Source organism: Triturus cristatus, chromosome 9 (genome assembly GCF_964204655.1).
Source record: "Triturus cristatus chromosome 9, aTriCri1.1, whole genome shotgun sequence".
Taxonomy (NCBI): domain Eukaryota; kingdom Metazoa; phylum Chordata; class Amphibia; order Caudata; family Salamandridae; genus Triturus; species Triturus cristatus.
In genome coordinates, this window is record NC_140592.1 from 927,762,734 (window position 1) to 927,777,532 (window position 14,799).

A 14,799-nucleotide genomic window follows, 5' to 3' on the forward strand; every position below is an offset into this window, starting at 1 on the left:
ATGGGGGCATAATAGAATGAAATGCCTTTCTCTATCTGCTCTATCAGTGGAGGAATAAAGGAACTCAGCACAGGAAAAAAGAACATAGAACATTTTGGAGGACAATGCGAGAGTTGGGAAAGGAGGAATATCGGTTTCATTTGAATGGAAAATCAACACACAATTTCTTAAATAACAATTAGTATCTTCCTGTTTCTCTAGTTTAGTTTTTTTATCAGTACAGATATTTCATTTCACCCTTTGGTTCAACTGCTTACTGTCCCTCATTTAAGAATTATACCAACAAATGATAAACTGGGGAAATGATAAACTGGGGCAATAAGTGCACCCAAAACATTTCTAGCATTCTGGTCTTGGATTTGATTAAGTACTTCACAGTGCTTATGTTCTGAAAAAATAAGAAGTTCAGGGGCCCACTGTTATTGTTGGATGTCACACAGCGGCACTGACGAAGGCCGGTGTTGCTCAGTACTAAGGCTGCCAAGTCCCAATTAAACCTCATGCCTCTTTCTTCCATGACCAACACTTCCTGTTTTCTTTTCTCAGTCTTACAGTTTGTTGGTCTCTGCAGGGTCACTCCCAAACATTTTGCCTTCGCCAATTCTACTTTGCTTAATTTGGTTTTGTTGGTCTTAGGACTCTATGCACATTACCACTGGTAACCAGTGCTTAGGTGCTTGTGCTCTCTGTTGGAAACTTGATAAAATTGACCTACACCTAATTGGCACATCTTATTTACTTATAAGTCCCTGGTGTATGGTACTACTTGGTACCCAGGGACTGTAAATTAAATGCTGCAGGTGGGTCTACAGCACTCATTGTGCCACCTGCTGAAGTAGCATTTTAGACGTGTTTTAAGGCCTAATACTGCAGCCTATAGTGCAGTTTTAAACTGCCATTCCGACCTGCCAAAATAAACCTTTGGCCAGGTTTAAACCGTCCTTTTTAATTCATATAAGTCGCCCTTATGCTGGGCCCTAAAGGCCCATAGGGCATGGTGCATTGTATTTAAAAAAATAGGACATGTGGGTTTAAGTTTTACATGTCCTTGTAGTGAAAAACTTCTAAATTCGTATTTCACTTTTGCAAGGCCTATCTCTCCACTGGATAACATGGGATTACCTTATTACATTTAATTACTTTTGATTGGGAGCAGTTAGAAATGGTGATTAGTCAAAATATCGAGTTTTTAATATCGACCTACAATAATATCGAGTTTTTAATATCGTAGGGACAGAATATCGAAGTCAAGAATATCGATGGACAGAATATCGACCCCAAGGTAAGTAATATCGATGTAAATAATATCGAAGTACTTAATATCGATGTAAGTAATATCGTAAGCAAAAATATCGATGTCAATAATATCGATATTTATATGTATTTTATTTGTATATTAAAGATTATTGTAATGTATTTTAATACATTTAAAAATAAATGTTTAGAGATTAATAATTATTTTAAAGTAAATTTAGCGTTTTAGTATCAGAGCGGGTTGTGGGTTTATAGGAGAATAGGGTGGGAAGTAATTTAATTATAATTAATGAATTAATATGTTTTGTTTAATTGGTATTTATGATTAATTAATTGTTAATTATTAATTGTAAATTAATTTTATTAATTGGTTAATTATATTCGTTATTAGTTTATTATTAATATTTATTTATTGTGATTGTTAATTTATTTATTGTTAATTAATAATTAATTGGTGATTTATTTTTATTAAGTGATTAATTGATAATTAAATTATGTGAATGTATAGGTGTAGTGGGTTGTGCGTTTATAGGGGAATAGGGTGGGATGTAATTAAATTAAAATAATTAATGATATTGCTTTTTTATTTGTATTATTATTAATTAATTGTTAATTAATTATTAATTGGTAATTAATTATTTGTTAGTTAAATATAGTAAATATAAATAATTTATTATTTCATTCTATTTGTTGTTATTGTTAATTAATAATTAATTTGTGATTAATTGTAATTTGGTAGTTAATATGTATTAACTAGTAAATTAATAACTATATTAATTATAAAGAATGTATTATTAATTGTAAATAATAGATGAATTGATAGTTAAATTTATTGTGTTTTTTGTATGTGTAGTGTGTTGTGTGTTAACCCCTTGAGTGCCCGCCCCTTTCCCCGCCCTGTGCCGGCCGTTGCATTAGCGGGCGGGGTTTATGACGAGCTGGTCTCGTCATGGGCACAGCGCAACCGCGGCCCATGACGAGACCAGCTCGTCATGGGCACTCAAGAGGTTAAAGGGGGAATTGTGTGGGATGTAATTTAATGTTATTTATTAAAATATTTAGTTTAAATTATTTGTATTTATTAATAATTATTTTGTAAAGTAATTATTAATATGCAATTTTTTAATAAATTATGTAATTGGTTATTATGTTCATTGAACCCCTACGCTATCCAGTGCTTTCTCAACTGTTTCACTATCTGGAGGGGGAATAGTAATTTGTACCCCTACGCTATCCAGCGCTTTCCCTACTGTTGCACTCTCTGGAGTGGGAATAGTAATTTTTACCCCTACGCTATCCAGCGCTTTCCCTACTGTTTCACTTACTGGAGTGGGACTAGTAATTTGTACCCCTACGCTATCCAGCGCTTTCCCTACTGTTGCACTCTCTGGAGTGGGAATAGTAATTTTTACCCCTACGCTATGCAATGCTTTCCCTACTGTTGCACTCACTGGAGTGGGAACAGTAATTTTTACTCCTACGCTATCCAGCGTTTTCCCTACTGTTGCAGTCACTGGAGTGGGAATAGTAATTTTTACCCCTACGCTATCCAACGCTTTCCCAACTGTTGGACTCACTGGAGTGGGAATAGTAATTTTTACCCCTATGCTATCCACTGGTTTCCCTACTGTTGCATTCTCTGGAGTTGGAATAGTAATTTTTTCCCCTACGCTATCCAATGCTTTCCCTACTGTTGCCCTCTCTGGAGTTGGAATAGTTATTTTTACCCCTATGCTATCCAACACTTTCCCTACTGTTACACTCCCTGTAGTGGAAATAGTAATTTTTAGCCCTACACTATCCAACATTTACCTTACTGTTTTTTTTGTTGGAGTTGGAGTAGTTGTTTTATTTTCTCTGATATTTAATATGTTTTATATTATTTCAGCTAATGTAATATATCATTAATAATAAAAAATATTCAAATTAAAATTATTTTTTTTATTTGCTATATGTAATTATTTAATATTTATTAATGTTAATGTTTTATGTGTATAGATGTATTGGTAATTTTTTTACAAAATTAATTATTTATATGTTACTAAAATAATAATTAAAACTAATTATTAAGTAAGTATATATATTATATATTATATGTATATGTTTAATGTTTTTATTAATTTATATATATTATTAATTTTAAATATTATAAAAATATATTTAATTATGTTTTTTTATTTTTAAGTATTATTTGGTTTATTTTACATATATTTTTAAACGATATTTTTTACTAACGATATTTTTGACATCGACATTTAATTATCGATATTTTTGTACTTACCATGTTGTAGATAGGATGTCGATATTCTTGACATCGATATTTTTGTTCCGATATTTTTGTAGGTCGATATTTTGACCTTCGATATTTAGTCAGTGATCCGTTAGAAATATCATGTTTATACTCAAATTAATTGTAATTCAAAATTTCCTTTAATGGTTATGTCACATTTTTGAAAAACCCACTTTTACAAAGTTGCTATTTTCCTGTCCTAACCATTTGTGCCTCTGCCAGTGTCCTGGGTCACATGATTGTGAATGGCTCTGATTTTGCGCTGTGTGTATTGCCCCCAGACAGTGAGACAAAAGGGCACTAGGGGTTGGCAGGATGGGCTGGTGGCAGAGTTGTTCTATCCACTTATACTTCAAAGGGCATGCCTCCAGCACTCACAAATGATCCTGACACTAATATTTAGTCACCCCAGACTTCTTGGAGCCGTAACAGGGGACGGGGAGAACTTCCCAGAACCAGATGTGTGGGTAGTATGGGGAAGCCCTCACTTCAAAGGCTGGCACCAGGTATAAATATTGGACCCTCAGAACTCCTCTTTGATACACTCCTGGACCGGTGGAAAACTTCGGAAGGACTGCTTGAAGGAGAACTGGGCCATGTTTTGGAAACCGGGCCCACCAGAAGTGACTACAAGGGATAGTTGGCTAGCCTCCTGTGTGAGCTACTGGTTCATCTGCAGGGACCTTGATCCCTGCACTTGGCATCTCCTGGAGTGAGCCTAACCCCCACACCCTCCCCAAGTGGTGCCCCGGGGGTCCTGGTGTTAGAAGTGCTCCTCCTGCCTTACCCTAAACATGAGGCTTAGAAAAATGTTCACAAATATTGCCCTGAGAACTGACTATAGACCGGGACCAACCTGCCAGTCAAGGTGCAGGTTGGACCCTATTTTTCTAAATTGTTTGGCATTTTTCTCTGGTTGTTTTTTCACTTTATTACTGTATGTGTGCTGAAAAAATACTTTACACATTTCTTCCAAGTTAAGGTGCCGATTAGGATCCTGGAAAAATTTTCCCCGTACAACTCGTATCCGGTCTTTTTACCGTACGAATCGTACAAGTGCCGTACAAACTGCCAAGTACGATTCGCATGGGAAAAACTCCATACGAATCGCATTGGGAATAATTCCCCACACGTCCTCGGGTCGGAAAATGTGTCCGACACGTCCCCGGACGATTTACCGTACAAACGTGAAAAGTGAAGTCCGACCGCGCAAGTACGATCCATCCTGTGCGTCCGATGTCACAACCGTATGGTAAAAACACCGTCCGCACCGAACTCCCATAGCAACCATGGAGACATGTGCCCACATACGCGCTGAACACCCCCCCAGCCCCTGTATGTACGCGCCGAACCACCCCCCCAGCCCCCGTATGTACGCGCCGAACCACCCCCCAGCCCCCGTATGTACGCGCCGAACCCCCCGAGTATGTACACTCGTGTACATACGAGTCGAACCCCCCGTGTATGTACATGTACATACACGGGGGGTTCGACTTGTACGTACACGGGTGTACATACACGGGGGTTCGACTCATATGTACACGGGTGTACATACACGGGGGTTCGACTCGTACGTACACGGGTGTACATACACGGGGGGGTTCGACTCGTACGTACACGGGTGTACATACACGGGGGGGGGTTTGACTCGTACGTACACGGGTGTACATACACGGGTGTACATACACGGGTGGGGGTTCGACTCGTACGTACACGGGTGTACATACACAGGGGGTTCGGCGCGTACTCACGGGGGCTGGGGGGGGGGGGTACGGCGCGTACCGGGCCCCCTAATCTGGTCGTTTCACGGCGTACTTCGCTTTTCCGGCACTTTTTGGGTGCCGTAAAAATATTGCCGTCCGGACTGCTGTCGGTTCGATTCGTACTTCCTGGGTCGTGAAACGCTGCCTGAAAGCGTCCCGACGTCACGTCGGAGCCTTCCCGGATCACATTCGTATATATATTTTCGTCGGTCGGTGTTTTGTACGACTCGTACGGAAATGGTGTTTCCGTGCGAATCGTACTTCCATGTTTGTAATGTTTTTGTCCCGGGTACGAGTCGGACGGAGAAAACGCTCCGACCGACGGTTCGTACCCGGTTTTTCCAGGATCCTAATCGGCACCTAAGTCTGACTTTTGTGTCAGTCTCCCAAGGGCTACGCATAGTTTCATTTATTGGCTTTAGTGGTTCACCCTGACAAGGATTGTGGGTGTTGCTGGAGGATGATTTTCACCCCCCTCAACCAAAAACTCAAATTCTTATACAGTTTTTTATTCACCCCTTCTTTTTCCCTTGTATTTGTCTTTTCAACCAACCATAACTCTCAAAACAGCCAGTTGGAGCATATACTGCTAAAAAACTTGCACATTTTAACACCTTGTCTGCATTTGTACCAACTACAAGCCAATGGAACGCAAATATGTGACAGAAACCTATTACTGTCAGCAAAGCCTGTCTGTGAGCACATGGCAGGATCTTCTGACAGAGATAATAAGAGACTTCCTAAAGACCAATATACAATCCATCAACACACTGCTGACCATATTTATTTCTTAAAATCGTGCTTCTGGTTGTCAATATGGAATGCAAAGCTATGCTTTAATGTGAGAGGTAAGAAAAGTGCAAATATACTGCCTCAAATAAAATAACTTTTAGGCTTACTAGTATATTGAAGCGAAAGGACACTTCAAATTGAATAAGAAAACAACATTTATACTTTAATATAAAATATATCAGTGCTCATTGTGACAAAAAGGTGCATTGGAACATAGATGTTAAAGCAATAGGAATACAAGATTACGTTTTTACACTCCTTTTTCCTTTTACTGCCTTTCTTTCACTTTCTCTGGGTCAAAGTCTGATAATGAAAAAATGTGTTATGATCCCCAGAAATGAGTGTCAATGCCCACCACCTGTAACCACCAGCAGATATTGAACAATGGCAGTGTAACTGTTCTTGGGGCTTGTGGACTAGTTTCACATTGATTTCACTATCTGTCTTATTATCTTCTTGAGTGTAGCATATATTTCCCTTACATATTTGTTTCATCTGGAGTCCTATATTCAAGGACACCGCCATTTGTAAAACAAAATACAAGTATACAATGTACAAAAACCACACACACACATACATTCTCCTTGCAAAGAAATCACACATCAGCTTCCATGTGACACTATCCTTGCTCCACATGGGCATGCTATGAACAGTTACCTAATCAAGGAATCACATCCATTATTGTGGAATACATGAGCCATCCCTAAACAGAGCTGTACATTTTAATGCACTTAAGATGCAAATGCTCACTCTGAGGTCCTGAAATGCGGTAAGGTGAATGAAAAATGTATTCATGTTTATTCTGGGTTCTGTGCCCATACAGAAGTAAAGCACAAGTCATCAGAAACCTTAATTATCATTTTGAAATTTTCTAGACTACCTTTTTCTGTAATATTTTGCCACTTTGTGTTAATAACTGCAATGTTTTTTTTTTTCTTTTCCCTCCTTCTGTTCATCACACTCTAAGGAAACCACTGCGGAAAGAAGAGAATGGAACAAGCCGAGCTGAGTACGCGATGAGCCCACAAAACAAAGTACTGGACGCTAACAATGCGGTCGTCTAGTCTTCAAAAGCCCAAGAAGGGTGCAATGTTAAACATTTGATCGCGCTAAACAGTGCTTGGGAAGATTCCAAAGGGGTAAATGAATAGAGCTTCTGGTCCAGAACTTCATTTAGGAAGACAAGGAAAATAACTGCAGACGTATTTGTTATTCAGAAGAGGATGGTGCACATCTCTTCAGCCTTGTTGGTTGTTGAGCAGATCAAGGATTCTCGGAGAGGAGATTTCACAAAGGTATAAACACTGCATGCTGCTTCTGTCAAAAGCAACCACTTCAGGATGCCTCCAGTTTCTCGGTTTGACTTACCAACGACAAAGAACCAAGTAGGACTGTAGGGTGATCCATCAGCGAAGAAGCAGCTTTATTTTACCTTTGTTTTCAAATGTAATTTGTAGAGGAGACACCCACATGCCCTGCTTGTGCAGTTATAATTTACACCATATCAGCTTCAGGTTTTTGTCGAGAGGTCTCCTGCCATATGCCAAGCAACCAAAAAAACTGCACGCACTTAAGAAAGAAACCCAAGAGATCGGCCTGCAGTCTAATGACTATGCAATTTCCAGTGGCTGAAGACTATTCGAGGAGAAAATAATAGTTCCAACATTAGTTATTGGTGCGGATAATATGGATAAATATAGTTTTTAAAGGTGCTTTAAACATTATTGCATTATAGTCAAACTTTTTTTATTCCTTATAGTTTACGTTGTAGCTTTAAATGAAAGCATCCCGTGTTATTATCTTTACAAAATACCTTAACTGTTCTCCCTCTTGAAGGGTATTTTGTTTACACTTTGGGGTGACTGTCTTTACTTAATTGTGTTTAAGGGCCAGCAACAAGGAGAACCAAAGTTCTCCTTGTGCACATCGGGGTCGTAGCTTCAAGCGAAAAGGGAGAGACTTCAAGGGCAGAAAAAAAAAACCTTCGAGTGTCATAACCAGGCCTTTTCTACACAGAGACTGCCAATTGTGCCAAATTCTACATGGTGGTTTTGTGACGTTCTTCGGTAAGACACACTCCAGTCCAAGCTAAGGCGGGTTTTTATTAAATCCATTTCACTTGGAACTTCGGTTAAAAGAAAATACTGTGTTCTCTTCCCACTCGAGGCTGGTCTCTGTTCTATTTTCTTTTTTTATCATGAAACTTGTTTTAAATGTACAAGGAGAGAGCTGTCATTGTGGAGGCTGCCATACTAAATGCCAGTGTCTTTGAGCATCTTCTGCAGACTGTTGCAGTTCGGTGGGCTAAAATAATAACACCCGCGTATTGTCAGTATATCTGCATCTCAAAACTATACATTTTATATAACTCTATTACTCAATGACTTTGTTCATAATGTACATGTATTTATCTGTATCCTATTACAGGCGAAAATGCTGCTATATCACCGTTGTTAAGAAACTTTTGAGCTAATCCTGTCTCTTTAGCTTTTCATTCAACCATCTTAAAATGTACTACCCTACACGCTTAAAATGGTGCAAAAATATGTTGAACCTGTGGAAAATTGAAAGTGGAAAAATTCTTTATTTGACAATGAGCTTGTGTAAGCAGAGGAAATAGAATATACTATAATTTATTTTCTGGGCAGGTGATGGTGCACACCAACTCAATGATGACACAAAAATCTAGTTTCCCAAATATTAAAGCAATACTCCTGCAATTCTTGTGGATATTTAGTCCCAAAGTCATTTGTTTTGGTTGATTTCGAGCATTTGTTTTGTAGAAAGCTCTGAACACAGTTTGATGAAATGGTACCGTGTCCTAGGTCTTTCTGTTTGTACAAAATGCACTGTTATAGGTATTGGTTTGAGACTGACTGCATGTGATGAGAAAGTCTGAGAATGTAGAAGAGGCGCATGTCATGTCCCGTAATTTACATGTTTTCGTAAGTTTTCCCCTCCTCCCTAGAAATACCTTTTAAAGGCATGTTTAATTGAATATGGTTGCAGTTCGTTCTTTTATAATAATGGCCATCAAAATGTATGTAATTTTGCACCCTTCATTTAAAACCCACATATGACATTAGAATTGCAATCTAATCTTGGACCCTAAACATCCAACAATATCACGCTCTTTAGCATTACATGGAAACAGTCTTTTTATATTTAAAAAAAATAACTTTTTGACTCAATGTGATTGGGTGTTTTATCTACTGCCCTTTCATGTGAGATGCACAAAGCACCGAAACATTGTCTATTTTCCTATTTTAGCAACTGTCGCAATTCACTAAGGATAGTGATTTCCCTGCATTTGGTTGTAAATATCCACACTTTCTATATCCTAAAGTGCATATATCTATCTAATATATTTACTGTATAGATGTGCACTCTATGTATATGCCCTCTGTCTGTAGAGAACAGATTTTATGCATGCTGCAAATAGTGACAAAGTTCCTCCAGTCCTTATGTGACGATTACATGTGTACATAAACACGGAAAAAGGAAACATAGCTTTTCTGGGCTTTTTCCAAGCATTCATTGGCAATGTGTGGGAAGATCAACATTTGCTATACCTCACATCGTAACACGAATTCGCACACACATCTAATAACGTGCTATGTTTTGTTAGTAAAGCAGAGTGTGTAAAGCTTATTTATTTCATAAACCACCACATGTCATATACAGGGCAGCATTTACAACAATGCATCCCTCCACTTTGTTTATACCAAAGTTTTGAATTTTTGTTCTGCTGGGACACGGGACATGCTTTTTGGACTTTTGTATGCAAATTATGCATGTTTATAACTCAACAAACCCAGTGACAAATGTGACAAACTACAGGAAAAACCTAAATGGTTTTGGAGGTAACAATATTGCACATTTGATCTGAAAGCGGTCAGTGCGTAAAAGCCTTCTGGTCTGTCTTTCTTTCATTGGATTGGGGGCAGTTCTGATTAAACATAAAGCTTCAACAAAAGGAGCTTATGTGTCTACTTCATTTGTACCATGTGCAAAGGAAACACTGAGAGACTGAATATGCAGATAAAGATTACTCTTATTGTGTGAGCCGACCGAGATTAGCAGAGGATTATGCACTGTAAATGAGGCTAGCAGAATAAGGCTTCACAGATGAGTGTGCAACCTAAAGGCTCACATCTTTAAGTCTCTCATTTCACTAAGAACATTTTATTTACCACTGTTGACTAGATAATACATGTTACTAAGGATGTTAAAGCCTGAAGTTACTAAGCATGATTTATGCACTAGGTATTATCATTTTTATTTTGAGCAGTGACGTGGGTATTGGTAATAATGCAAACATAATCCTTATCAACACTATTATAATTATAGTAATAATGTTATAATTGTTTGGCTGTTATCAAGAAAAGTAATTAAAATGGTCATAGTTACAAACGTAATGTAATGATTTACATTCAGACTAACATTGTTATTTTTACTAGTAGTATTACATATAATGTTATTTCCACTACCCTCATTTGCAGTATTAGGTTCATTAATACGAATAATAACAAAAACATCTATCTTATAATTATTGATAATATAATTATTAGCATTGTTATCAATATTATTATCATTAGTAGTAGTTGTATCTGTTCTACTTATTTTGGGGTCCAATCGTTCAAACATTTTGGAGGAACAAGATACATGAAACTACCTGCAGTGGCCTCTTGTTCTAATGTCATTTTGGCCTCTTCACCAATACATTCTTTTATTTAATAATCACAGACTTTATTTTAGGAAAACGTAGCTACGGCAGCTAATCAAGAGATCACTGTTAATTTTACATATGTGGATAGGAAAGACAACATACCTTTTACTGACATCCTTCACCGTCATCTGATGATTGTTAATGCAAAGATCACTTGCTTCAGTTGCAGAATTAGAGAGCATCAACGTTCAAATTTCGAAGCAGCAAAAACAGACTTCTAGGATAAGCATATTGCAGTGTGCTTTACAACATATAGGAACATAAGCTATTTACAATACACTTTGCATCTGTACAAAGCATAATATTTAAACTGTAGGAATATGATATTAAAATGTCTAATGCATGAATGTAAATATTCTAAGATTTGCCTTTTTGACTGTGTGCCACATGTACAGATTAAGATTCTTATTGTTTATAGCAGAAGTGTAATAGTAGTTAAACAAATACAGAGACAATTACGGTATGAATAATATTGGCGTCCTGTTTCTTAAAAGCCATTAATGTATATTATTTGAAATGTATATATGGGTATTGCGCAGTAAGCATCTTCTGTACCAAAAACAAACATGATGCATATGCATATTGTGGAATACTATGTGTAAAGAAGCACCATGCATATTTTTCTTATTTTAAATAAAAATGTCCTTTAAAACATGCACTATGTTGTTTCTCTAGCTTATGCTACAACTCAGGTAAGAACAATAAATAGAAAAAAATGAACAATTGAATTATAGATGCGGATGGACTCTAGCAGACAGCCCCCTCTCTCCCAAAAGCTTATAACACTACACTAAAAAAGGATACTCAGTGTAGAGAACTAGACCTCGTGGAAACAGTGGAAAGCAGACGAGTCTGCATCCAAACTCCGGCTGACCGAAGCAACAAACATTCTGTGAGAACCTTGGTGAATCTTGCCAGCAGCCTTGCAATGGGATGGTATGGATAAAAAATATATTATGCAGATTGACTTCTACAGCTTCAAGGATGCACAGCATTCAATGGCATATGATTTTTATTTCGGCAAACATACTATTCATTAGAAATTACTCACTTTCTTCATCATACTTTGTCCAGTGTGAACCCTGTTGGTAAAATTTCATATAGCTAGTGGTTTGGCAACTGGTTTTCATGTCAAAATTAAAATGTATTTGATTAATCAAGCAAGTTGATTTTATTTTCGTTGCTGAATACCAGCTAATATTGTACGATGGGAATATATGGCTTTATGCATTTTACTTTAAAAGATACGAGCAGCATCTGCATTGCTTAGCCTATTCAAGTGCTGAAACCCATCACGTTCAGTCTGATTAAATATCAAAGATGTTATCAAATGACTTGTACACGAATAGATATCCCCCCTGAGACATGACAATCCCTTTCATTTTCACAAATCATAGGTTGTCTATGCATGAATTGACATAGGTCAACTTTGATGCCTTAAATTAGGACGGGCACTACACATATCATGTTACCAATTACGAAGTGCTATTTGCCCTTAGGCAAGCTTTGTGGAGACTTAATTCAGGCTGTATTACCTACATAATAGGTAACTTTGTCAGTTCAAACAATCAGTGTCACAATGACCCTGAAAACAAATCTGTGCTTTGCATTGGATAGAGAAACTGCTGAGGAGCTCCATGAAAAAGAACAAGGAGCATATTAGTTGTTTATGCACTTTTAGTAGGAGCAAAGTATAAGCTTCGCAGATCACAATGACCCAGATGAAAGAATTTGCCAGTACATTCGTAGATTTTATTTTTTATTTTTACAAAAGTCATGTCAACAAAATGCCCACATTCCTATACCTCACTCCGTCGAGCCTTATACCATTTAAATACCGGTTGCAATTACATCATGATTCCTTCAAAAAGTGTCCTTTTTTGATACTAAGATGATTTCTAAGTTTTTCTTATTTAAACATTCTCAACCACTCTGCTAACCGATAGAAGAAAAGTCACATACTGCAATGTCAGCGGCTTAAAGTAAAGCTGAAATTTGTTCCTTTCAGAGATTGTGGGGGTACATCCATAATAATGCCATGAACCCTGGAGAGGTCAATAGCGTTTGAGAATGAAAAGGAGTGGTAATAATATTTAGCCTTCTTTGAGGCAAGTGCAACATGAAACTCAATCTTTGCGGGCAGCCGTACACATTCTATCCACCCAAATATAACTATACATTTCAGTGGTAATGGAATCCAAGTTGTGATTTGTACCTTAGTTTAATAATTGTAATGGAAGTATATATGAGGTTGATGAATGCACAGATACAGTGGCAGCTGGCATGGATTGGGGGTGGCAGGGTGGTGGTGGTAAAAGGGTGTAAAAAAAGAAAAATTAACTTACCTCCTTACCACGTCTCACCTCTGTCATCTCTCTGCATCTCTCCCAGCTAGAACAGGAGGCACGCAGGCTCCCCTAAGCCAATCACAATGCCGCAATGCAGCATTGTGATTGGTCTGAGCGCCGAGCACATGCAAAGTGTGCATGACGGTTTGGCTGGGCCAAGACAGCCGTAAATACATTCATGCACACTAATATAGTGCTCACCACTCCTCCCCCTGCTCTAAGAGCAGAGCAGCCCCGTCCCGCCAAGCTGCAGCAGCAGGAATAAAGTAAAATGATAATAATGGCAAGTTATTATCATTTGATTTCTCCTTTATTCACACTGCTGAAAAGCAGTGGGGCGACGCTCCACCGCCTTAGTGGAGAGGCTGCCATTGTAGAAATATGTTTGGGGAATCCTTCTGTAGGACTAAGATTCCCTTAAAGGTTATCACCACAGCAACCTGCTTTGTTGAACTTCCTTTGATGAAAACACTTTCCATAGTAATTATAATTTCTTTTTATTTTTGCATGAAAATATTTGGGTATGGAGCATTACATAGCAAACCAGTATTATTAACTAGGACTGATTTAATGCCTTTTTTCGAACTGGAATATGTGTATCAGTAACTATGCTACTCTGATCATGATACTTCTATATATATTTATTGAGAAAGCTATCAATGTCTTCCAATAGGGTTTCGATTTCACTCCATTCTTTTTTTATTGTTTTTCAGTATGAGTTTGAGCATGCTGTAAAACATTAATGTCCGAGTTTATTTCCAAATAATGAGCATTAACACAATACTACTTTGTAACCAGTGCATTTTGATGCTTTTCAAAACACACTATTTAACCTTTTTACTGTTACTGTCCTTTTTTCTATTAGGTAACTGAAATGTCACCTTTTATGTTCAATAACCTTTTTCAATATTGTTCTGCTTGTCTACTCCAAGGATAGTAAAATCTTTTCAGGATTTCAGGATATCCAAAATTAATAGACATCAAGAAAAATTTCATAGAATGAATACAAGTTGATATTTGTTGTATAACATTTGACGATTATGAAATCTGGACTGGATTTTACTATTTAGTGGTCTGGCAAGACCAGACTTACCTTACATGAAAAAATAATAAATCTCATTGTGAACAAGGGATAGACCCACTATGTTGCATATGGTATATTGTATCACTATTATATTGCATCCACTATATCTCTCTAACCACTTCATTGCAAGATATGTCTAGGTAATGAGATGTGGAAGTTAGACTATCATTTACATACTTCCCTTAGCAATGTTGTGATGAGCTTTAAGTGCTTGATTTATTATTCAATATGATGTAATATATGAATAAACACTAACATAATTTTAAATTAACAATTCACAAGCTGCTATAAACCAAATAATTTGATATATCACAGCACTGACAGAATAAGAGGGTAAAAGTGAGACGCTAACATATAGAGAAATAATAATGAGTATAAACTAATCAATAAGAATGTACTCCAAATAATAGAAACAATACCATGTGGTGAAGCATTCGTCTAGTTTCTGCCCTTTAAAATGTGAAGCATCATTGATTACAAAACTAAAGATAGAAATGTCCCTATATTGGTTGCGTGTCATAAAAGAAAACCATCATTTG

General features: G+C 37.3%; 1 protein-coding gene across 2 annotated transcripts in view; it reads left to right on the forward strand.

Annotated features, from left to right (window-relative positions):
* PRIMA1 (proline rich membrane anchor 1) overlaps positions 1 to 11,479 on the forward strand; it is a 789,901-nt gene extending 778,422 nt beyond the window's left edge. For both annotated transcript variants that reach the window (XM_085626481.1, XM_085626480.1), the window contains one exon: positions 7,067 to 11,479. Coding sequence is in view for 1 of the 2 variants with exons in the window: in XM_085626480.1 (XP_085482606.1) it covers positions 7,067 to 7,163 (97 nt within the window). In the remaining variant the exon portion in view is untranslated. The remainder of the gene's footprint in view (positions 1 to 7,066) is intronic.
* Positions 11,480 to 14,799: the final 3,320 nt, after the last annotated feature.